The sequence below is a fragment of the Pelodiscus sinensis genome, chromosome 16 (genome assembly GCF_049634645.1).
Source record: "Pelodiscus sinensis isolate JC-2024 chromosome 16, ASM4963464v1, whole genome shotgun sequence".
Taxonomy (NCBI): domain Eukaryota; kingdom Metazoa; phylum Chordata; order Testudines; family Trionychidae; genus Pelodiscus; species Pelodiscus sinensis.
In genome coordinates this window covers 29,422,456-29,445,163 of record NC_134726.1, presented here as the reverse complement: position 1 = coordinate 29,445,163, position 22,708 = coordinate 29,422,456, and the positions used below count along the sequence as shown (strand labels likewise).

Genomic DNA, 22,708 nt, shown 5'->3' with positions numbered 1-22,708 from the left:
GCAGGATAAGGGACACCAAGGAAGCAGAGTGGGTTCATTCCAGAATGACCTAGTGGATAGGGCATTGGCCTGGGGACTGCAGGGTTATGGGTTTCAGCCCCCCCACCCTGGGAGTGTCCTCACAGCCAGCATCAGTTGCCCCAGGTATAGAGATGGCTCCCCCATTATGGAAGCAGGATAAGGGATGCCATAAGGAGAAAAGTGCTTAGAGGTCGATTTATAAATCAACCCCTACTGGATTGATCATTACCTGTTGATCTAGCAAGTAGTAAAGATGTGCCCTTAACTGATGGTGCACCAAAGAGAAATCTCTACATTACAACTATTGGCTTTTCAAAGGCATAATTACAGAGAGGTATAAACTTGAGTAAGTAGTTAAATGAATACTAAGTGTCAGGTAATACACAGATGTTAACAATCATTGGCCATAGGATGCTGAGTCGTTTTGGGGACAACAAATTCAATGATAAACCCCTAGTAAACATACAAGTGATTGGACCTATATAGAGAGCTTGGTGTGGAATCATTATACCCCAGAAGTTTGAAATAGCTGTTATAGTCCCATGAAAGGCCAGAATTGTTGTATTGTGATATTTTATTTGAATGGTGAAGTTTTATGTCTTGTATTGTCTTATGTATCGGAAGTAGTAGGTCTGCTAAGATCCATCTGTCTGCTGAAACCGTCAGTCAGCTTGTTACTTGTTCATCTTTTATATTTCTTGTTTTTTATCTAGCCACGCTGTTGTACTCTTATTTGTGAGCCGGAATGTGATGGTCCATGCCTAACAGTAGTAATATTGGATCTCACACAATCTTTGAAATAAAGTACTATTGATGAATTTATCTGAGACAAAATGAAGACAACAGAATTACATGAATATAACTGGGATGAAAATTTGGACCTTTTTGCCCATTGGGATGTGATATGAGTGTGTTCCCATTTGTTGCAGAATTTGGGCACTTCCTGGTAAATGAGACAATCTGGTCCCGACTGACATCCAATGGCTTGAATTGTTTGTTTGGAAATGACAGAATACTGCCAACGAGGATATCATTGACCTCACTGGATGAGAGAAACATTGCAAGTTTGAATGTTGTGGACACATGTTCATTTGGGTTTACAATAAGCCATAAAGTAAGTAAATAGTGCCGATGGTAGTTTAATATGGTAGTCACATTTCTGTCTTTCTTAATATTTACCTCTTTGTACTGATAAAGGGGAGGTATTAATAGCATTGATGATAACCAACTATAATGTACGCAGCAGAAGTGGGAGTTTGTGCTGATGTGGGAATGAATCTCTATCCCAACCTCAGTTCCCACACAGCTGTCAATGTAACTTCATAAAGGGCCGAGGCTCACTGTTTAGGATTTATGTGCTAGATTTATCATGTAGGTGGACATACATGCAGATATATACAAATAGGGCTACAATTTTGACATGTAAATAACGGAATTCGCAACTTCTAGAGACCTCCATGATTTGAACCCACGGTTCCTGCAAACTGCAGGCCCCGCCCCATTAGCCCATGGTGGCTGAGAACTGCAGGGAGCTCCAAGTTTCCAGGGGTGGTGGGCAGCAGTGGTGCTGCATGACTCTGAGACATGGTGGGGATCAGGGGTGCCCTGGAGCTCTCTGGCACCATGGTCCTCCAGAAGTTCCCTGCTGCCATGGACAATGGCATTGTCCTGCAGCTCCTGGATGCCATGGGCCTCTGGGAGCTCCCTCCCAGCCACTGCTCGTAGGTGCCCTAGAGCTGGAAGTCCCCACAGGTAGCAAGGGTGCCCTGAGCTAAGAGACATGGGTAATATGGGGACCCTACAGCTCTGAGCCAGGACCGCCCAGGGTGTTTCAGAGTTCCCAAAGGCCCTGCTGCCCATGATGGCCCAAAGCTATAGGGTACCCGTAAACCTCCCGGCAGCTGGGAACTTCTGGGGGGCCCGCTTCACACGTCAGTGGAGAGAGCTCCAGGGCATCTCTGCCCACCCCCACAGTGACTGGGAATTGTGGGTACTTTAGTAAAAGTCACAGATAGCTCACAGACTTCTGTGGATTTTCTTTATTGCCTGTGACCTGTCTGTGACTTTTACTAAAAATATGTGTAGCAAACTCTTAGCCTTAACAATAAGACCTAAGATAAGATCACCAGCTTCATTTGCACAGGTGGCCAAAATGAATTTTGAATCCAGATCTCCTGAAGCTGCAGGGTGTCCCCGGTAGCCCATACTGGCTGGGAACTGTGGGGGATGTAAGGTCCCCAGAACAATGGACAACAGAGGTGCTGCACAACTCCCAGTCTAAAACACTGAACTAATTGGGGTGGTTTAGTTTTGAAAAGAAAAGACTGAGAGGGGACAATGATACCAGTTTTCAAGTACCTAAAAGGGTGTCACAAGCAGGAGGGAGAAAATATATTCTCCTTAACCTCTGAGTATAGGACTAGAAGCAATGGGCTTAAACTTCAGCAAGGGAGGTTTAGGTTGGACATTAAGAAAAACTTCCTAACTGTCAGGGTGGTTAAACACTGGAATAAATTGCCTAGAATAAATTGCACTAGAATAAATTGTAGAATCTCCATCACTGGAGATATTTAAGAGCAGGTTAGATAGACATCTGTCAGGGATGGTCTAGAAGGTGCTTGGTCCTGCCATGAGGGCAGGGGATTGGACTTGATGGCTCCTTGAGGTCCCTTCCAGTTCTAGTATTCTATGATTCTATGAGTTAGAAGGCTGGCAAATTGACCTTCCTGCAGCTAACCTTCAGTTCTTCCTCCTTTTAGCCTTGTTGGAATCCAGATCCCAGCTATAAAAAAACAAACTATTCCACACCCTAAAAATCAGCCTGAAGCCTGACAATGGTTTCTGCATAATCTCAAAAACATTCCCTAGATCAACTATCTCATAAGCCATGTACCACCTAAGGACAGCAGCTTCTTTTTATACCTCTGCTTTTCACAGGCACAAGTAAAAAGAGACTGTGTCAGCAGCTAAATGCGGCATTCAAACAAAAAAAATCCAGGCTTTAAACATGTTTGTATTACAATATCACCATCATTGTCATTGTCCTCATCATCATGCACAGTCGCATGGAGGATGTGTAAATTAAAGTACTTACTAAGTGTCAACCTTTCATGTTGCTGCTTTTCAAACCCTTTTAAATGCATGCACAAAATTCCTGTGGTAAATTATTAAAATTATTGTGCCATTAGCTTGATTTGCATGCTCTGAACTGACACCAATCTTTAGCTTCCCAAGATCTGTCTCGGGGCCTCCCAGTCTTACACTCTCTATCTCCCCATTTGCTTGAATCTTGCCCCTCACGTATTTCCCCATTTTTATTAACCCTTCTTATTTTCACTCCTATCTCTCTTGTGTCTCCTCTTTGTCTCTCTATATTCTCCTCTCACCTTTCCTCCTCCTTCATCTTTCCTTCCATCTTTCCTTATCACTGTTTCTCTTTTCTGTCTTTCTCCTGTTCTCCCTCTTTTTCCATCTCTCTTTCCTCCTGTTTCCCTTCCTTCAGTTATAGGAGTGCTGTCACTGGAGGCACAATTTAAACAATAAACAGCACTGAAATCCTACATTTGGATGTCAGACTGGCACATAATGCATGTGTATAGAGCACCTATATATGCACCTAAGATGCCCTGTTAAGGTGCCCACATCTGAAAATTCAGCTGTATGTCTTCAGACACTTTACTAGTGGGGGAATTCTGTATCAAAAAGTTAAAATTCTGCAGACAAGATTTAAAAATTCTTCAAAATTTATTTGTCAAAATAACACTATATAATCACAGCGGTTTCAGTCATTTTGGTAATTTCTTTCAGAATACCAGTCAGGACGTATGTATGTAATAATACAGACACATACAAATTACCCCAGAAGTAGAGAGTTAAAGAAACTCCTACAACAACCTAGTTCCTGTTTCTCTGCTCCTTACACCCCAGATCCTAGCCATGCCCCCCAGCCCAGACACTCAGGGTGTGTCTAGACTACAGAGTTTTGTCGACAAAAGTGGACTTTTGTCGACAAAACTATACCTGCGTCTACACTACCGCTGAGTTCTGTCGACATAACGTTGACAGAACTCAGCAGTTTTGTCGATGCTGGTAAACCTCATTTTACGAGGCATAACGCCTTCTGTCGACAGAAGGTGTTATTGCGTGTAAACTGTCCTTTGCGTCTACACTACCATGTCGACAAAGCAGCTTGCTTTGTCGACAGAACTGAATGTAGTGTAGACGCTCTTTGTTGACAGAAGTTTTGTCGACAGTATCTGTCGACAAAACTTCTGTCGACAAAAGCCTGTAGTCTAGACGTACCCTCACAGTCTCTCCCCTCAAAGCCCAGCCATTCCCCCCACAGCCCAGACACTCACACCACCTCCCCTGCAAGAGCCCAGTCATACCCTACCAGTCTATAAAATTTCATAGATCTAATCCTGTGGTAGATTATACTTGGTCAATGAAAGAATTCTTCTGTCAGCCTAGCTACTGTGCCTCTGGAGATGGATTAACTACAGTGATGGAAAACCCCTCTTATCTCTATAGTGAGTGTGTACCCTAAAGTACTGCAGTGCCACAGCTGCAGCTCTGCCGGTGTAGCATTGTAAGTGCAGACATAGCCTTACACAGGCTGTCCTTAGGCATTTGCAGCGTACACTTCTGCTTAGGGCACCACTAAATATGGGGCACTAGTGTTGCTCCAAATTTAGTAATGCCCTATGCCGCGTATACCTACGGCCACCTCAGGCTGTGGGCAGTTCTGGCAACAGCGGCCTCAACCTCTGGCCCCCTGCTCCTCCTCCCAGCCCCGTCGGACCCAGTCCTTCACAGTCCCCCAACCCCTGCTCTGTCTCCTGGCCCCATCAGCTCCAATCCCCCAGCAATATCGGCCCCAATTCTCCAGGCCCCTGCTGCCTCCCTCCCCCATTAGACCCAATCCCCCAGCTCCTGGTCTCCCCACTCCAATCCTCCGCTCCCCCACAGCTCAACCTGTCAGCCCACAGCTGTAGCCGGCTGTGCCGCACCCCCTTCTGCCTGCTCCAGCTCCTGGCCTGCAGCTCCAGCAGGCTGTGTTACTTAGTCTGCCTGCTCCCCCACTAACCTTCCTACCATCATCCAGCCACCCCCACAGTGCCTGCCCCTACAGCCCTGAGCATAGCCCTGTCCCATGGAGTGGCTCCCCGCCCTGCCCCGAGGGTGCAGATGCTCAGGATGTGTGGGGCACCAAAAATCTTAAGCACGGCCCTGGCCTTACAGCATTCAATATGGAACGTAGACTTCTAAGTCATACACAGATGCTTTTCAGTTATTCACATGGCTAGTGCCCTGATATGGTAGTGGGTGGGATATAAATACCTGCATAGAAGAGAGAGAATACACACAGAAAGGGAGGCAAAAAAGCTTAAGCATAGCTACTGTGCTGTATGTGAAGGAGGGTTTTTCCATTTTCTGTGTTTTTATTATTGGTAATATATGTTGTGCAGACAAATCTGATTGGATGCTGCCTGTCTGGGTTATCATAATCTTTTGTGGGTTGTGCTATTCAGACAAAATTAGTCATTTTCCTTCCTGTGAGAACATGAAAAGAACTCTGAAGGAAGGGCTAATGCTAACAGACTTGAGGAATGCACAATAAGTTTGCCTGGGACGTCAGATATCTCACTGGATAAAGAGCACTGCAGAAAACATGGATCTTAATTTTATACTGGACTGGGGTCACTGCAGGAACATACCCAATATTGTTGCACTGATTAGAAGAGCATACGACCTCTACAGCAACATCTCATAGGTCAAACCTGCATTCTCAGTAAAAGAGCAATTTGTCCCTCCACAAAACAGATTAAAGCTAAGGATGGGCATCCCCATGCAATTTCAAGTAAGCAAGAGTGGGGATTGTTCAGATAGGAAGAAAGATTATCCTGGCATGCGGCACAATTGCCAGCACTCTGTCTTTGACAAGTCATCTCTTTTAGAGCACTCCTGGGCCCAATGCAATAACAATAATAATTGATCCTTGCTTCATTCATGCGTGATTCTTCCAGCTTTAGTGGATTGGAGTTTTAGGTGGTTCTATTATTGGTTGGGAAAGTAGAACTCTTCTGAGATACATTCCAGTTGTTCTCTCCTGTTTAAAACATGGATCCTGACTAGGGACTCATCTCCTGAGATTTATTCTACTATTTTAATCTTTCATTAGGACAGAAATATGAATCCATGGGCAATTTAGTAGATTTTGTCTTTTTATTCTTATAAGTCTGCATCTCTTGAAGAAGTGTTAAGATGTATGAAGAGTGAAGAGGAATTCTCTGTCTCTCCTTTTGCCAGAAGCAAGTTGGGTTTGCTTCTAGTACATAAGAACACATGAACATAAGAAAGGCCACACTGGGTCAGACCAAAGGTCCATCTAGCCCAGTATCCTGTCTTCCGACAGTGGCAATGCCAGATGCCCCAGAGGGAGTGAACAAAACAGGGAATTATCAAGTGATCCCTCTCCTGTCATTCATTCCCAACATAAGAACATAAGAACGGCCGTACTGGATCAGATCAAAGGTCCATCTAGCCCAGTAGCCTGTCTGCCGACAGTGGCCAGCACCAGGTGCCCCAGAGAGGATGGACTGAAGACAATGATCAAGCGATTTGTCTCCTGCCATCCCTCTCCAGCCTCTGACAAACAGAGGCCAAGGACACCATTTTATCCCCTGGCTAATAGCCTTTTATAGACCTAACCTCCATGAATTTATTCAGCTTCTCTTTAAACTCTATTATAGTCCTAGCCTTCACAGCCTCCTCTGGCAAGGAGTTCCACAGGTTGACAACATGCTGTGTGAAGAAGAACTTTCTTTTATTAGTTTTAAACCTGCTACCCATTAATTTCATTTGGTGTCCTCTAGTTCTTCTATTATGGGAACTAATAAATAACTTTTCTTTATCAGCCCTCTCCACACCACTCATGATTTTATAGACCTCTATCATATTCCCCCTCAGTCTCCTCTTTTCTAAACTGAAAAGTCCCAGTCGCTTTAACCTCTCCTCATATGGGACCCGTTCCAAACCCCTAATCATTTTAGTTGGCCCTTTCCAAGGCCAAAATATCTTTTTTGAGGTGAGGAGACCACATCTGTACACAGTATTCAAGATGTGGGCGTACCATAGTTTTATACAGGGGCAGTAAGATATTCTGGGTCTTATTTTCTATCCCTTTCCTAATAATTCCTAGCATCCTATTTGCCTTTTTGACCGCCGCTGCACTCTGTGTGGAAGTTTTCAGAGAACTGTCCACGATAACTCCAAGATCTCTTTCCTGATTTGTCATCACCAAATTAGCCCCCATCATACTGTACGTATATTTGGGGTTATTTTTCCCAATGTGCATTACTTTACACTTATCCACATTACCGTATTTTCCAGCGTATAGGGCGACTGGGCGTATAAGACGACCCCCTATCTTTTTAATTAAAAGATAGGGTTTCATCTTATACCCCAGCGCCCCTCCGCCTCCTTTGCTCCCGGTGTCCGTGGTCTGCTGGAGATGGTCCCCAGCAGACCAGAGGCACCGGGAGCAAAGCCGCCAGGAGCGCCAGGAGCGCCTGGGCTTCCCCCCCCCCCCCCCCGCCGGAGCCCCTCCGCGGCTTTGAAAGCCTCGGGGGAAGCCGGCGGGGGGGCATCCCAGGCGCGCATGGGCTGCCCCCCCGCCGGAGCCCCTCCGCGGCTTTGAAAGCCTCGGGGGAAGCCGGCGGGGGGGCATCCCAGGCGCGCATGGGCTGCCCCCCCGCCGGAGCCCCTCCGCGGCTTTGAAAGCCTCGGGGGAAGCCGGCGGCGGGGCATCCCAGGCGCGCATGGGCTGCCCGCCCGCCGGAGCCCCTCCGCGGCTTTGAAAGCCTCGGGGGAAGCCGGCGGCGGGGCATCCCAGGCGCGCATGGGCTGCCCGCCCGCCGGAGCCCCTCCGCGGCTTTGAAAGCCTCGGGGGAAGCCGGCGGGGGGGCATCCCAGGCGCGCATGGGCTGCCCCCCCCGCCGGAGCCCCTCCGCGGCTTTGAAAGCCTCGGGGGAAGCCGGTGGGGGGGCATCCCAGGCGCGCATGGGCTGCCCCCCCGCCGGAGCCCCTCCGCGGCTTTGAAAGCCTCGGGGGAAGCCGGCGGCGGGGCATCCCAGGCGCGCATGGGCTGCCCGCCCGCCGGAGGCCCTCCGCGCGGCGCGGAGGGGCTCCAGAGGGGGGGCAGCCCATGCGCGCCTGGGATGCCCCGCCACCGGCTTCCCCCGAGGCTTTCAAAGCCGCGGAGGGGCTCCGGCGGGCGGGCAGCCCATGCGCGCCTGGGATGCCCCCCCGCCGGCTTCCCCCGAGGCTTTCAAAGCCGCGGAGGGGCTCCGGCGGGGGGGCAGCCCATGCGCGCCTGGGATGCCCCCCCGCCGGCTTCCCCCGAGGCTTTCAAAGCCGCGGAGGGGCTCCGGCGGCGGGGCATCCGGCGTACAAGACGACCCCCGATTTTTGGGGGATGTTTTTTAACTTCAGAGGTCGTCTTGTACGCCGGAATATATGGTAAATTTCATTTGCCATTTTGCTGCCCAATCACTCAGTTTGGTGAGATCTTCTTGGAGTCCCTCACAGTCTGCTTCTGTCTTGACTATCCTAAACAGTTTGGTATCATCTGCAAACTTTACTACCTCACTGCTTACCCCTTTCTCCAGATCATTTATGAATAAGTTGAAAAGGATTGGTCCCAGGACTGACCCTTGGGGTACACCACTAGTTACCCCTCTCCAATCTGAAAATTTACCATTTATTCCTACCCTTTGTTTCCTGTCTTTTAACCAGTTCTCAATCCAAGAAAGGAACTTCCCTCTTATCCCATGGCCATGTAATTTACACAAGAGCCTTTGGTGAGGGACCTTGTCAAAGGCTTTCTGAAAATCCAAGTATACTATATCTACTGGATCCCCCTTGTCCGCATGTTTGTAAACCCCTTCAAAGAACTCTAATAGATTAGTAAGACAGGATTTCCCTTTACAGAAACCATGTTGACTTTTGTCCAACAAATTATGTTCTTCTACATGCTTCACAATTTTATTCTTTACTATTGTTTCGACTAATTTGCCCGGTATTGAAGTTAGACTTACTGGTCTGTAATTGCCAGGATCACCTCTAGAGCCCTTTTTAAATATTGGTGTCACGTTGGCTACCTTCCAGTCATTAGGTACGGAAGCCGATTTAAAGGATAGGTTACAAACCACAGATAATAGATCAGCAATTTCCCATTTAAGTTCTTTTAGAACCCTTGGATGAATGCCATCCGGTCCCGGAGATTTGTTAACATTAAGTTTTTCTATTTGTTCCAAAACCTCCTCTAATGACACTTCAATCCGGGACAGTTCCTCAGATTCATCACCCACAAAGGACGGCGCAGATTCAGGAATCTCCCCAACGTCCTCAGCCATGAAGACTGAAGCAAAGAAATCATTTAGTTTCTCCGCAATGGCTTTATCATCCTTGATTGCTCCTTTTATAGCTCGATCATCTAGGGGACCCACAGGTTTTTTAGCAGGCTTCCTGCTTCTAATGTACTTAAAAAACATTTTGTTATTTCTTTTTGAGTTTTTGGCTAGCTGTTCCTCAAAATCTTTTTTTGCTTTTCTTATTACATGTTTACACTTGATTTGATAGTGTTTATGTTCCTTTCTATTTATCTCACTAGGATTGGACTTCCACTTCTTAAAAGATACCTTTTTGTCCCTCACTGCTTCTTTTACATGGTGGTTAAGCCACGGTGACACTTTTTTAGGTCTCTTGCTATGTTTTTTAATTTGGGGTATACATTTAAGTTGGGCCTCTATTATGGTGTCTTTAAAAAGTTTCCATGCGGCTTTCAGGGATTTGGCTCTAGTCGCTGTGCCTTTTAATTTCTGTTTAACTAACGTCCTCATTTTTGTGTAATTTCCCTTTTTGAAATTGAATGCCAGGGTGCTGGACTGCTGAGGTGTTCTTCCCACCACAGGAATGTTGAATGTTATTATATTATGGTCACTATTCCCAAGCGGTCCTGTAACGGTTATATCCTGGACCTGATCCTGCACTCCACTCAGGACTAAACCTCTGACAAACAAAGGCTAGGGAATTCCTACCCATCCTGGCTAATAGCTGTTGATGGACCTAACCTTCATGAATGTATCTAGTTCTTTTTTTAACTCTGTTGAAGTTCTGGTCTTCATAACATCCTCTGGCAAGGAATGCCACAGGTTGACTATGCACTGCATGAAGAAAAACTTCCTTTTGTTTGTTTTATACCTGATACATGTTAATTTCATTTGGTGACTCCTTGTTCTTATGTTATGGGAACAAGCAAATAACTTTTCCTTATTCATGTTTTCCACACCAGTCATGCACTTATAGACCTCAGAACATTCTGAAGCACAGGTTAGGTGTTTGGTTTGGATTATCACTGCGTCTCTTCTCTTTTGTGTACTAAAAAACATAGTTGGTTCCCTTGTGGGCCAAAAGGCAAACTGAATAACAGACTGAATCTCTTCTGATGTGGGATGGAGATTGAGTGATGTATGTGTACCTCTTTAACTGTCCTCAGTGAGGACTGTGGTAGGCTGGGCCTCTCTTTTGGGTCACACTCAGGCAGTTTCAGTCTTCCACTTCCAGAGTCCTTTCACCATTTGGTGACTTGACTCCAAACTCTCTGGCTCCTTTCCAGAGGGGATGTCCTGCATAAGGGGACATGCAGCTTCTTGAGTTCCTTTATAAAGTTCTGATTTGTATATGGCAGTCTGGGATAGATGGACCCTAAGTCAGCATTTACCTTCAACCCTTGCCCTGCAGTGATCAGGTTGTCCTGAGTCTATCAAGTCCCTGTAGGTAGCAAAGGCTTCTCAGCTGTTTCCCTCTCAGCTGCTCTGTTGCAAGAATCAACTACTTCTGAGACCACAGCAGCTTTCCTTCTGGTTGCCTCTTCTTCCTGTGACAAGCTTTCTTTTTTAACCTTGCTTCCTTCAGCTGGAGCACACTTTGCAGGTGTGCCAGTTTGGTTCCTGTTAAGCCCAGAGAAGCTCATTAGCCTTCTCCTGATTGGGATGGGGGCATGCCTTATGACAAGGACCCAGCTTTACCTCACTGATCTTCCACAAATCTGGTAATGGATTTCCTCTATAAGTCATTTGTAACAAGAAGCCTGACTCAATAAGAGAAGTGGATAGAAGATTTTGTTTAACACTTTCTGTTCTATTTTTCATGAGTCCCTCATTTTATATTTTCTACAGTTTGGTAGCATTGGGGCATTTAACAAGCTGGTTGATTCTCTTACAGGCAGAGTGAGGGAGTGCTGATAGCAGTAGTTGTTTCAGTGTAAACCCAAACTATGTAAAGCAGAAACCTAGCTATTTTCAATCCTGATTATCCAGCAATGTTCTCAGCCTCCTAGAGATACTTTGAGGACTTCAGAATCTGAATAATACTGTAGTAGTAATAATAATGATTACTTCCCTAATACTTACCATCCGGGGATTTCACAGTGCTTTGTCGTTACTAATGAGTCTTGCCTTATGATGTTGATATTTATTGCTATCCTCATTTTCAGACACAAAAGGCACATATATACCTACCAGTGGATTGACGCTCCAGAGGTCAATTTTCTGCAGTTGGATTTAGCGAGTCAAATATAGACCCAAAAATCAAACACCGAGGGCCAGCTGGCATCTGTACTCGTGATTGCGAGGAGTAAGGGAAGTCAACGAGAGCATTTACTCCCATCGGCCTCCCATTGTGTGGATGCCACCAGGGTTTGGCTTAATATAAGCCGACTCCAGCTACGTATTTTATGTAGCTGGAGTTGTGTACCTTAAGCTAGCCTTCCTGATCTAATGTAGACCAGGCCAAAGAGACGGGTTTACATTTTAAAAAGAAAGCTCTAATTTTAGGTTCCAAATTTAGACACCTTTCTGGCCAGAATTTTCAAATGTGGTGTTTAAAGTTAGGTACTGTATCTAAATTCATATTTATGCAGCTAAATAAAAGGAGGCTGATCTTTAGTAGTGCAGAACGCCCAGAACTCTGGCTGGAATCGGTGTAAGTGGTGGGTACTCAGCACCACTCAAACAAGACTGTGGTTGCCCAAAATTCAGCACCCAGAATTTAGAGGCCACTGGCCTTCAAAGATCTACCCAAGGTCTATGGAAAAAGTGATGTCAGAACCAAGAACAATACTGTTTTTCCTGTTTCTTTAAGCAAAAGAAGGTATTCCCTTATCACATTTCACACACTGATTTTCCTTTAGGAGAAATAGCAGCACTATATCCTTCTCTTTTATTTGTGTTTTGTGTTGTTGGATGTTGCTCAGATACTGCAAAGCTGCATCTATCCAAAAAGAGGGCTTGTGAGAGAAGCTCTCTGTTGTCGTCATTATTATGATTTATTGTATTAGGTGCTGTACAAATACACAGTAGGAAGGCATTCATATCCCGTGTGTGCTAAAGAAGCATACAAAGGAAAAGAATGAGACTCAACATACACGCAAAGCGTTACTGATGATAATAGGCACACAGCTTGCTAGTTCCAACTTTAAAATCTTATCTTTCATGTGTAGTCCTTTTCTTTTTTTATTAATATTATTTAAACCCTTGCTTTCATTTGATCTATTTAGTATTAAACACTAATCCCCCTCTCCGTTTTTATATTAACTTGTAGTTAACATGAGAATTTTCTGTATTGTGGTTTCTTTTTAACTACCACTAGCCTGTGAACATATGTGAACAAAATGCAGAAGTCCAAGGGACTCAGATAATTCACCACTTCCAAAATAAACTTCCTCTTCATTGGCACACCACCCGGTATTTTTTCATATCTCACAAAGGAGCAAACAAGTGATCCATTCCACAGCGATAACTGAACGCTATGCTTCCACTGAATTCTAGAGAGCAGGGTTTGGTTCTGGTCATCTCAGGACTGATGAAGTGACAAGAATTCAAAGCGAGTTAATGGAACCAGTTAAGGGGCTGCTGTGATTAACTTCTCTACCCTCGTGGAGAACGCTGCATGTGTTGAATAGAAGTCTGGCAGTGGGAGCTTTTGCACAAGAGTGTTTTAGCAATGCTTGCTTGAATTGCAGAATAATTCTTCCAGCCACAAGATTTTCCCCTTGCTGTTCTTGTTGCTGCTAAGAGAAGTTCCTTGCCTGTCCTGCCCTTGGACTTCCACCTATGAAAAGATCCCAGGATTCAAAGCTAAATTTGTTCACTGGATGATGTTAGAATAATAATAAACCCCAAGCATTTTATCTGTCTGAAAACGAAGCTTTAGATCTGACCTGGAGACAAGTGCTTTTTGGAACCCTGCTTCTGAAACCTGGGAGTTTTTTACCCTTGATCAGTGGAGAGTAGTCCCTGGCATATGAAAATGTGAAAGCTGAGAGAGACCAGAGAGGAGTATTTTACTGTGAGGTGATTTGTTCAGTCAAGAAATATAACAAAAATGAACAAAAAATAGCAAACACATACAAAGGTGCATTTGCATGAAACAGCCAGTCCCTGAGAGAGAATACTTCTTTTATTGTAAAAAGGGATTCTTTCTTTTATTCTTCTGAATCCATGAAGACCTTTGAAATAGTTAGGATTAGCTGGAAGTTATTATTGGATTAAGATCTCCTGCTGCTAAAGAATATCTTGTATACTAGCCACTGAAAGGAACAGTGGGAGAGCAATTCCTCAACTGCTGTGGTTAGTCTTATTTCTTTATGGCCAAATTGCAGTTCAAGAAAGACCAAGTTTGTGTCTTTGCACCTGTGATTTGTGATGGATGCCAAAGTGTTTCCATGGTACATAATAGTATCTGAAGGTGTCAATTCAAGAAGTGCTGGAATCAGCTGCTAGAGAATGCTGATACAGATCAGAGGCACATATTTTTACATATTTGAAGGACAGTGAAATCTGTCATTTTAAATTATTTTTTATTTTAAATTAAAACAGCCTCTGCAAAGGCGTCAGAGGAAGGAAGGGTAGAGGCAGGGAATAATGTGCTTTAGACCTGCAGGAAGTGTGTGCAGGAAGTGGGAGTCTCCTTTTCATTTAAAACTCTTAGCCACTAATGCAGTGCATTTGTTAGTTTTCACTGCACTTCACATGACCTTTTCTGTTTCCTCCTCGCCAGTGCACCAAGGTTCCAGCCTCTCACTAGCATTTCATTAATTATAGGGTATGTCTGCACTGCATTCCTCTTTTGAGAGAGAATTGCAAATGCTGCTGAGTGAAATTGCAAATGAAGCGTGGATTTGAATTTCCCACGCTTCAGTTGCATAATCGCGTCCGGGCGCTATTTCAAAATACCCTAGTTCGAAAAAAGAAATGCTGTCTAGACACAGTTATTTTTAAAGAAAACCCTTCTTTCGAAATTACCCTTAACCCTCATTTTAGAAGGAGTAAGGGTAATTTCAAAAGAAGGGTTTTCTTTTGAAATAACCACGTTTCTTTTTTCAAAATAGGGTATTTCGAAATATCGCCCAGATGCAATTATGCAAATGAAGCAGGGAAATTCAAATCCGCGCTTCATTTGCAATTTCGCTCAGCTGCATTTGCATTCCACTCTGCACATAAGTTTTTTTTTCTCCACCACATCAGTAGGAAGGAAAGCCTTGTGTTGAAAGGCCCGTACTGGGAGCTGGGAGGGCTGGGTTCAGTTCTTGCTACAGACTTTGTCTGTGATACCTTACGGGTTGTCCATTAATTATGTAATTTGTTTTGGTGACTTTTTAAGATCCACCTCCCCTCCTTGTAATGCTGGAACAAACACACAGATTAATGACTCCTGTTGAGTTATGTAATTTACAGACAGCCTCTTGTGCAAGTCACTGAATTTCTCTGTGCCCTCAGCTCCTCATCTGTGAAATGGGCATCATGAAAGATTCCCTTCCTCCAGCCTTTGTCTGTCCAGTCTGTTCAGATTGTATGTGCCTCAGGGAAGGAACTATCTCTGCCTATGTATTGGTCAAGTGGGTTTGTAGTCTGGGTTTGGATCTCCCAGGCATGGCTATGATAGAATAATAGGAGTCTGCTGTTAACATTTTGCAGACAGAGTCCAGCCAGTGAGAATGGATAAGTGACTGTAAAGCTTGGAATGCATTATACAAATATTTAAAATTCCGAGTCCCTAATGTTCCTACCTGATGCCTGGGAGATTACTTGCTGCATGTTGACTTACCTCGATAAATATTTTCTCGACTCATAGTTGCCAGCCCTGTAATCTTCTTAGACAAGCTCGCCACCAAGAAGAAGATAGCAGATGATCGTGTAGCAACAGCTGAAATATTACGTGACTACATTTGCAGGAATCAAGAATATTTTCATGCTGGGATGGTATCACACACATTTAAACCCACTCACACACAGCAAGACAGCACCTGTACACACAGTCACTTACGTTCATGCTCACCAACTGATTCACAGAGAGTCACACCATGGAGATATCTATACTGCACATGCATATGTCTGCATTTAGATATTCAGATGCAGTCGGTCACTTACACATGTCGCTGCACTTTGCACATCTATAGGGAAGAGCACGTGTTCAGATCTGGAAAGCTGAGATAAGCCTGTGTGGGCAGTGGGGCCAGTGAATACCTCACAATAGGCTGGTGACCACATGTCTTTGAACAGCTGAGCTCTGCAAATTCAGGCCCCTTTCTTCCTCTATGCAGCCTGTGGCATAGTAGCTATTCAGAAGAGAAATTCTCTGCTTTTTAAGTATCTCCCTTATAGAGTTTACTGGCCTGCAGACTCATCATCTGAGCAATATGCAAACGTTCGGAGTCTAGCTAGACCCCTCTCTAAAGCTGTCACTTCTCAGATGAGCTGAAGACAGGTTGCACTTCAGCACAAAGAGTTTTAATATAGGGCAATATCAGCATTCCTGAGAGGTGCAGCCAAGTTCATGGTATGTGACAGGGCAGCTCAGAATGGTAAACAGGGCTGAAACTCTCCTGAGCCAGTGTGCATTGTATTTATTTGCTGATTTGTTTCCCTTGCTAAGGAGCAGAGCCAGAAATGGATGACTGCCTGGAGATGCTGAAGGATGAGGAGGAAGCCCTGTGGGAGAATGTAGAGTGCAATCGGCACATGCTGAGCCGGTACATCAATCCAGCCAAGTTGACCCCATATCTGCGTCAGTGTAAAGTCATCGATGAGCAAGATGAGGACGAGGTGCTCAACTCGCACATGCTGCTCTCCAAAATTAACCGAGCAGGTAATTTTCTCCGGAACGACCAAGACCAGTGTTCCCTGTAAGCTGTGCACTTGTGCAGCTGCTCAGGAGAGATCCAGATGTTGCCCAGCTGATTAGCAGAGCGCCCACAGCTAGTTTTATTTCTACTGGAGATGCACATTCGCATATGCCTTGGTGCACATAAAAATTATTCTGCACATGAATGGAAAAAATCTGGCCATGGATTGAAAAGATTAGAGGGAACATTGGCCAAGACTGCACCAGTTTATGTGCTGCATGGCCTGGATTGGCTTTGACCTGACCCCAGCATTGGATTAAAATCTAGGAAGGGCTCTCTATTCCCTGTCAGTTAAATATTTGGGGAAGAATTGGATGTTCATGAAAATGAAGAGCTGTTTGGTAATAGTGACTAGCCAAGCCAGTGTTGTACAGGATGGCACTCACCAAACTTTCATTCCTACATATCTTTGCCAGTGTATTTCAGTTATGATAGGCAGCAACCACTGCTTTTTCAGGCCTGGTAACCACATATCTGATGCTGGTCAGCAATCCACTTTGATTTGAGAAACATGTTATGGTATTTCCGTACTGTGCAACATGGGCAGTATTGAATAACACTGTCTTTTGAAGGCTCAAATACAACTGCTACCTTCCCATACCACATTCCTGTAGAGTAACAGCCCATACAGACTTGGAGAATGCATAACATAGCTTCATGAGATCAGCTGCACCCCTGGCTTTTCTACAGTGTATTTATGTGCCAGCAACAGTTAAATCTGGAGCAGGGTTAGCCTCAGAGTTATAGTATCTGATTATTCTATTCTCAATTTTCCGGTCTCCTCTCTTAATGCACTATTTTTGGGTTGTCCCTAGGCCGACTGTTGGACATCCTTCATACCAAGGGGCAAAGGGGCTATGTAGTTTTCTTAGAGAGCCTGGAGTTTTACTATCCTGAACTCTACAAACTGGTGACGGGGAAGGAGCCCACACGGAGATTTTCTACCATTGTCGGTGAGTAGGATTCGTCCTGGAGGAAATAAGGGTTGTTGTCAAGACACAAGATAAGACTCTGGTTTTCTTTTTCAGATGAGGAGTCTAAATGGACTTTGTAAGTGGTAGTAACTCATTCCCACTCTCTTGCTCTCTGGTCTTGTATGGCCTGCCATTAGGCCTGCCAGTGGAGTAGGGGGAGGGGAAAAGGACAACTGCCCGGAGCCCTTTAAATTGTCACTGGAATCCTGCATGGTGTGCTGAGAGCTGCCTAGTGGAGGCTAGCCCCCAGTCCCGCCCCTTCTGCCTCAGGCTCCGCCCCTTCCAAGGACACGGCGCCACACACACACCCTTCTTGCCTTGGGGCCTAGTGAGTCTGTAAGGCCCCCTGCCTACTGTTGATAAAACTGTTGGTGGAAGCAACACCCCTGATTGTTGGAGTGAGGCTGAAGATCTCAAATAGGAGTGCTACCCGGTCTGCTCGCCTTTTTAGAACGGTTGACAATACAAGGTGCTCAAGGAAAGAGATTGGGGATCAGATTCTCAGTTACACTGGTGTGAGTCTGGGGTAGTTCTGTTAAAATAAACAAAGGTACTCTGGATTTGCACCAGGGTAACTGAAGTCAAAATCTGGCCCAATGGGTGTCTATGGACCTGCTGCACCAAGTTCAAAAAATGGTGAATGTATTATATGTGAATTCACCATGATTGTCTACATGCTTGTGTATTAGAGTATGAGTGTAGATATGCATTGCATATGTCTGTATGTAGTATGAACATGTGCATGCATGAATATGAAGATACTTGTGTCTGTGCATAGTGACTCTGTATATGATGGGGTACATACATGTATGACATCATATTTATGTGTGTGCTAGTGAGTTTGACTCTGTGTGTACACGTGTGTTTGATCCTCACTTCTGCTGTCCTGTTATTGACTGAACCCATGTTACTGCTAACCAGCTCCAGCAATGTGCAGTGGATGTTGGCGCTGATGGCCTGTTTGATTCTTTTCAGTGGAGGAAGGACATGAGGGCCTCACCCATTTCCTAATGAATGAAATCATTAAGCTACAGCAGCAGGTGAAGACAAAGGATGTACAGCGCTGTGAACTCTTGGCCAAGTCCCGCCAACTGGAGGATGAGAGGAAGCAGCTGAAATTGAACAAAATAGAGTTGCTGACCTTCCAGGAGAGATACAACAAGATGAAGGAGGAAAGGAACAATTACAATGATGAGCTGATCAAGGTGAAGGATGAGAACTACAACCTGGCCATGAGATACGCCCAGCTGAGTGAAGAGAAGAACATGGCTGTGATGAGGAGCCGGGACCTCCAGCTAGAGGTAAAAGAGATGCTCTGGATTTGATTGGATAGAAATCGCCGATGGAGGATGGAGAGTGGCAGTTGGCTCAGTGGTATTTTCAATGATGAGAAGAACTTGTACTTGCTTTCCTTACCCTGGTTAAAGGCTCATGGCGTCATGAAATGTATGCTGAGGTGATGGGTAACAGCGTAAGATTCCTTGGGATGGGTGGCACTTCCCGGCCGATGGATGGAAGAAAAACACATTTTTTTCGGTATCAATAATATATTGGGAGATTTGGGACAGTCACCCACGCTGGCACTAAAGTTTCATGGTGGATAATCCAAGGGGTTCTGCATACCATGCTAGGACAATATTAAGCTGTTTTAAGCTTTAGGAATTATCCAACTCTCCCCCCCCCCCCCCCCCCCGAGCATGAAATCCATGTTTGGTGTGCTCTCAACCAGAGATGACAGTGATTTTAGCCAAGTGTATACCAGAGGCTTGATGTATTTTGGATAACCCTTTTTTTCCTGTGCTTCTTTCTGCTTTTCATTGGTTCCTGGGATGTCCTAGATTGACCAGCTGAAGCATCGGTTAAATAAGATGGAGGAGGAATGTAAACTGGAGAGGAACCAGTCACTGAAGCTAAAGAATGACATTGAAAACCGACCCAAGAAAGAACAAGTTCTAGAATTGGAGCGGGAGAACGAGATGATGAAGACCAAAATCCAAGAGTTACAGTCCATCATCCAGGTAAGCCAGAGGAGGCATTATGCCCCATACTTTTACTCCCTGCCTTGAAATCAGTATGCAGGTGGGAAATGTGGAAGCTGTGCTTCCAATGTCCACCAACTGGGGGGCAGGGCACAGCTACTCTGGGTTGTGACAATTTAAAAGGGGTTGGGGCTCCTAGCCACCACCACTGCAGTGGAAGCTGGAGCCCTGGGTCCTTTAAATCACTGCTGGAACCCCATGCAGCATGCCTAGGCAGAGCTGAGAGCTGCAGGGAGGGAGAGCTCAGTGCAATACAATCCGGGCGGCGCTGCGGGCTGGCTGCCCCTAGATCCACCACTTCCATCTGAGACCCCACCTCTTCTATGAGTGTGGAGCACAACCCCAACCCACCTTGCCCAGGGGCCCAGACAGTCTGTCAGCTCCCATGTGTCCCCAGAATTACAACGAATAGCCAAAAGCTTGTACAGCCTTGCAAGGCACAGAGTGTCTGCTATGAGGTGCTGAGGTCCCTCAATTCCTATTTAAATTAATGAGCCAAATCCTGGCTCTTCGGGTATGTCTACAATGCATTCCTCTTTCGAGAGAGAAATGCAAATGCAGGCGAGCGAAATTGCAAAGAAGCGTGGATTTGAATTTTCCGCGCTTCATTTGCATAATCGCGGCTGGCCACTTTTTCGAAATACCCTATTCCGAGATAAGAAATGCCGTGTAGATGCGGTTATTTCGAGAAAAAACCCTTCTTTCGAAATAACCCTTAAACCTCATTTTATAAGGAGTAAGGGTTATTTCGAAAGAAGGGGTTTTCTCAAAATAACCGTGTCTACATGGCATTTCTTATCTCGGAACAGGGTATTGCGAAAAAGCGGCTGGCTGCAAAGGAAAATTAAAATCCGCGCTTCATTTGCAATTTCGCTCGCCTGCATTTGCATTCCTCTTTTGAAAGAGGAATGCAGGGTAGACATACCCTTCTGGAGGAGTTTTGCCCTTACTCACCAATGCAAAACCACCTTAGCTAGCTACCCTAGATTCTCCTGGTGTAAGTTCTGCATGATCAGTTCTGTGCCATCACCCAGCCTCGGTAAGGAACCTGGCTGGGGACAGGAGGCCTAGTCAGACTGTTTCTCTGCTCCACCAGTCATAAGCTACTGAGATGACCTCCTTTTGTGTTATTACAGAAAACTGCTCTAACTTGCCCTGGGGGCTTCTACCAGCTCCAGGTTTGGGATAAATGGAGATACAAAAGGAGGGCACAGCCACCTTAGCCCCCCTTTCAGGGGATATTCTAAGCAGGGCTTGGGCCAGACCTGAAGATCTATCTCAATGTGAGGCTGCTTAGCACCTTGCAAGGCAAAGACTTTCCTTTTTAGAATGACACCATTTAAAGATTCGCAACACATGCTTATGCCAGAGCACATCTGTAGCCTCTCTGGGGGTGTGTCTAGACTACATGCCTCCTTCGACGGAGGCATGTAGATTAGCCAGATCAGAAGAGGGAAATGAAGCCGCGATTAAAATAATCGCGGCTTCATTTAAATTTAAATGGCTGCCCCGATCTGCCGATCAGCTGTTTGTCGGCAGATCGGGAGAGTCTGGACGCGATGCCCCGACAAAGAAGCCTTTCTTCATCGACACAGGTAAGCCTCGTGAAACCAGGTTTACCTGTGTCGATGAAGAAAGGCTTCTTTGTCGGGGCATCGCGTCCAGACTCTCCCGATCTGCCGACAAACAGCTGATCGGCAGATCGGGGCAGCCATTTAAATTTAAATGAAGCCGCGATTATTTTAATCGCGGCTTCATTTCCCTCTTCCGATCTGGCTAATCTACATGCCTCCGTCGAAGGAGGCATGTAGTCTAGACACACCCTGGGAGTGCCTAAAAAACCTTAGGGCTTGCTTATATGTAAATCACCGCGTCACTGTAGTGCTTCACTACATGGGCACTGCCTACACCACGTGGGCACTCCACCTCTCGGGGTGGCTGCACGTTGTCACCACATCCAAAATGTATCATTTGATATCAGCTCCAATAGAAACAACCCCACCTCTAGAGCAATTCTGACAGTGAGAGGTGCTTTCTTCAGCTTTCAAAATATTCACAAATATCCCTCCCTTCTCCTACATTCCCACTGCAATTCTTCCATCAACCTAGCACAGTTTACACTGGGAATTATGTCAGTTTAACTGTGTCATTCAGGAGTGTGGATTTTTCACATTTCGAGTGACCTGGTTTTACTCATCTAATTTCCTAGTGTAGACTAGGCCTTAGTTTTCTACAAGAAATCTTTAAAAGGTATCATATATAAGATTACTTTGATATATAATCTAATCCCAAAGACTCGTGTGCTATGATAATTACTATGACACACAAGGAAATAATGAAATAATCACCAAAAAATATCCACCTTAAAATGGAAACAAAATGTTCTAAAAATAACAAAAACGCTCCTTATTTTAGAAATATTTTTATTCAGTAACCACAAGGTCAATGAACTCAGCAACTTAGTACAAGTATTTTTAAAACTAAATTTGCATTTTCTTGCTTAAGGTTTTTTACTTTGATTCCTGGTTTAAGTGGTTACTTTTGGGTGCAATTTATTTCTCCCACAGTGATCTTGTTAAAATGAATTCCTAAAGAGGAAAAAAGTTTCTGGACATTGTAGAAAAGGAAGTATTAGTTCTAGACAGGGACATTGGTGACTCTAGGCTGTGTTTAATATTCATTAAGCATAGTCATGCAAAGTCTGCATGTTTTAAAAATTCCTCTGCATGTTTTCTTGGGCCATGCTCCTTGGCAAAGGGCAAATTCTGTGCTCAGTGTGGGCTGAATAATAGAGAGAGGTTTTGAATGCTGGGCCTATAGCAGAGGAGTGGATGCTCATTGTCATTGCATTGAAAATGTACCATATCAGATCCAATAAAAACAACCCCGTCTCTAGAGCCATTCTGACAGTGAGAGGTGCTTTCTTCGGCTTTCAGAATATTCACAAATATCCCTCCCTTCTCCTACTTTCCCATTGCAATCCCATGCTCATTTCCTCTTTTTTTCTTCTATTGTCTGTCTATTTCTTTTCTTCTCCTCAATCCTCTGTTTCTTTCTTTCTCATCCTGTCCTATATCTTTAAACCTTGTCTCCTCAGGCTGGCAAACGTAGCTTGCCAGATTCGGACAAAGCCATCTTGGATATCTTGGAGCATGACCGCAAAGAGGCACTAGAGGACCGCCAGGAGCTGGTTAACAAGATCTTTAATCTCCAGGAGGAGATCCGTCATGTGGAGGATCTGAGAGACAAGGTGAGAAAAAGATAGGACAGAAAGAGTGGGATTCAAGCTCCTTGTCTTTCAGGGATTTCTGATTGACATGGCCAGTGATACCTGTAGCTGGCAGCTGATGGAGAAGTGAAGTAGCAATTTAGTTCAGTCCTTACTTCTCATCCTGAGCTGTTCACATTAATCTGTCAAGGGTTATCTG

At 45.0% G+C, this 22,708-nt stretch overlaps 1 protein-coding gene across 4 annotated transcripts in view; it reads left to right on the top strand.

Moving 5' to 3' along the window:
- CARD11 (caspase recruitment domain family member 11) overlaps window positions 1-22,708 on the top strand; it is an 81,214-nt gene that overhangs the window by 22,103 nt on the left and 36,403 nt on the right. For 3 of the 4 annotated variants that reach the window (XM_075899622.1, XM_075899623.1, XM_075899624.1), the window contains 6 exons: window positions 951-1,135; window positions 16,018-16,230; window positions 17,083-17,220; window positions 18,217-18,542; window positions 19,080-19,259; window positions 22,378-22,530. In XM_075899622.1, coding sequence (XP_075755737.1) covers window positions 16,032-16,230; window positions 17,083-17,220; window positions 18,217-18,542; window positions 19,080-19,259; window positions 22,378-22,530 — 996 coding nt within the window. In that variant the 5' untranslated portion in view covers window positions 951-1,135; window positions 16,018-16,031. The remainder of the gene's footprint in view (window positions 1-950; window positions 1,136-16,017; window positions 16,231-17,082; window positions 17,221-18,216; window positions 18,543-19,079; window positions 19,260-22,377; window positions 22,531-22,708) is intronic. The other variant, XM_075899621.1, reaches the window with a different exon arrangement.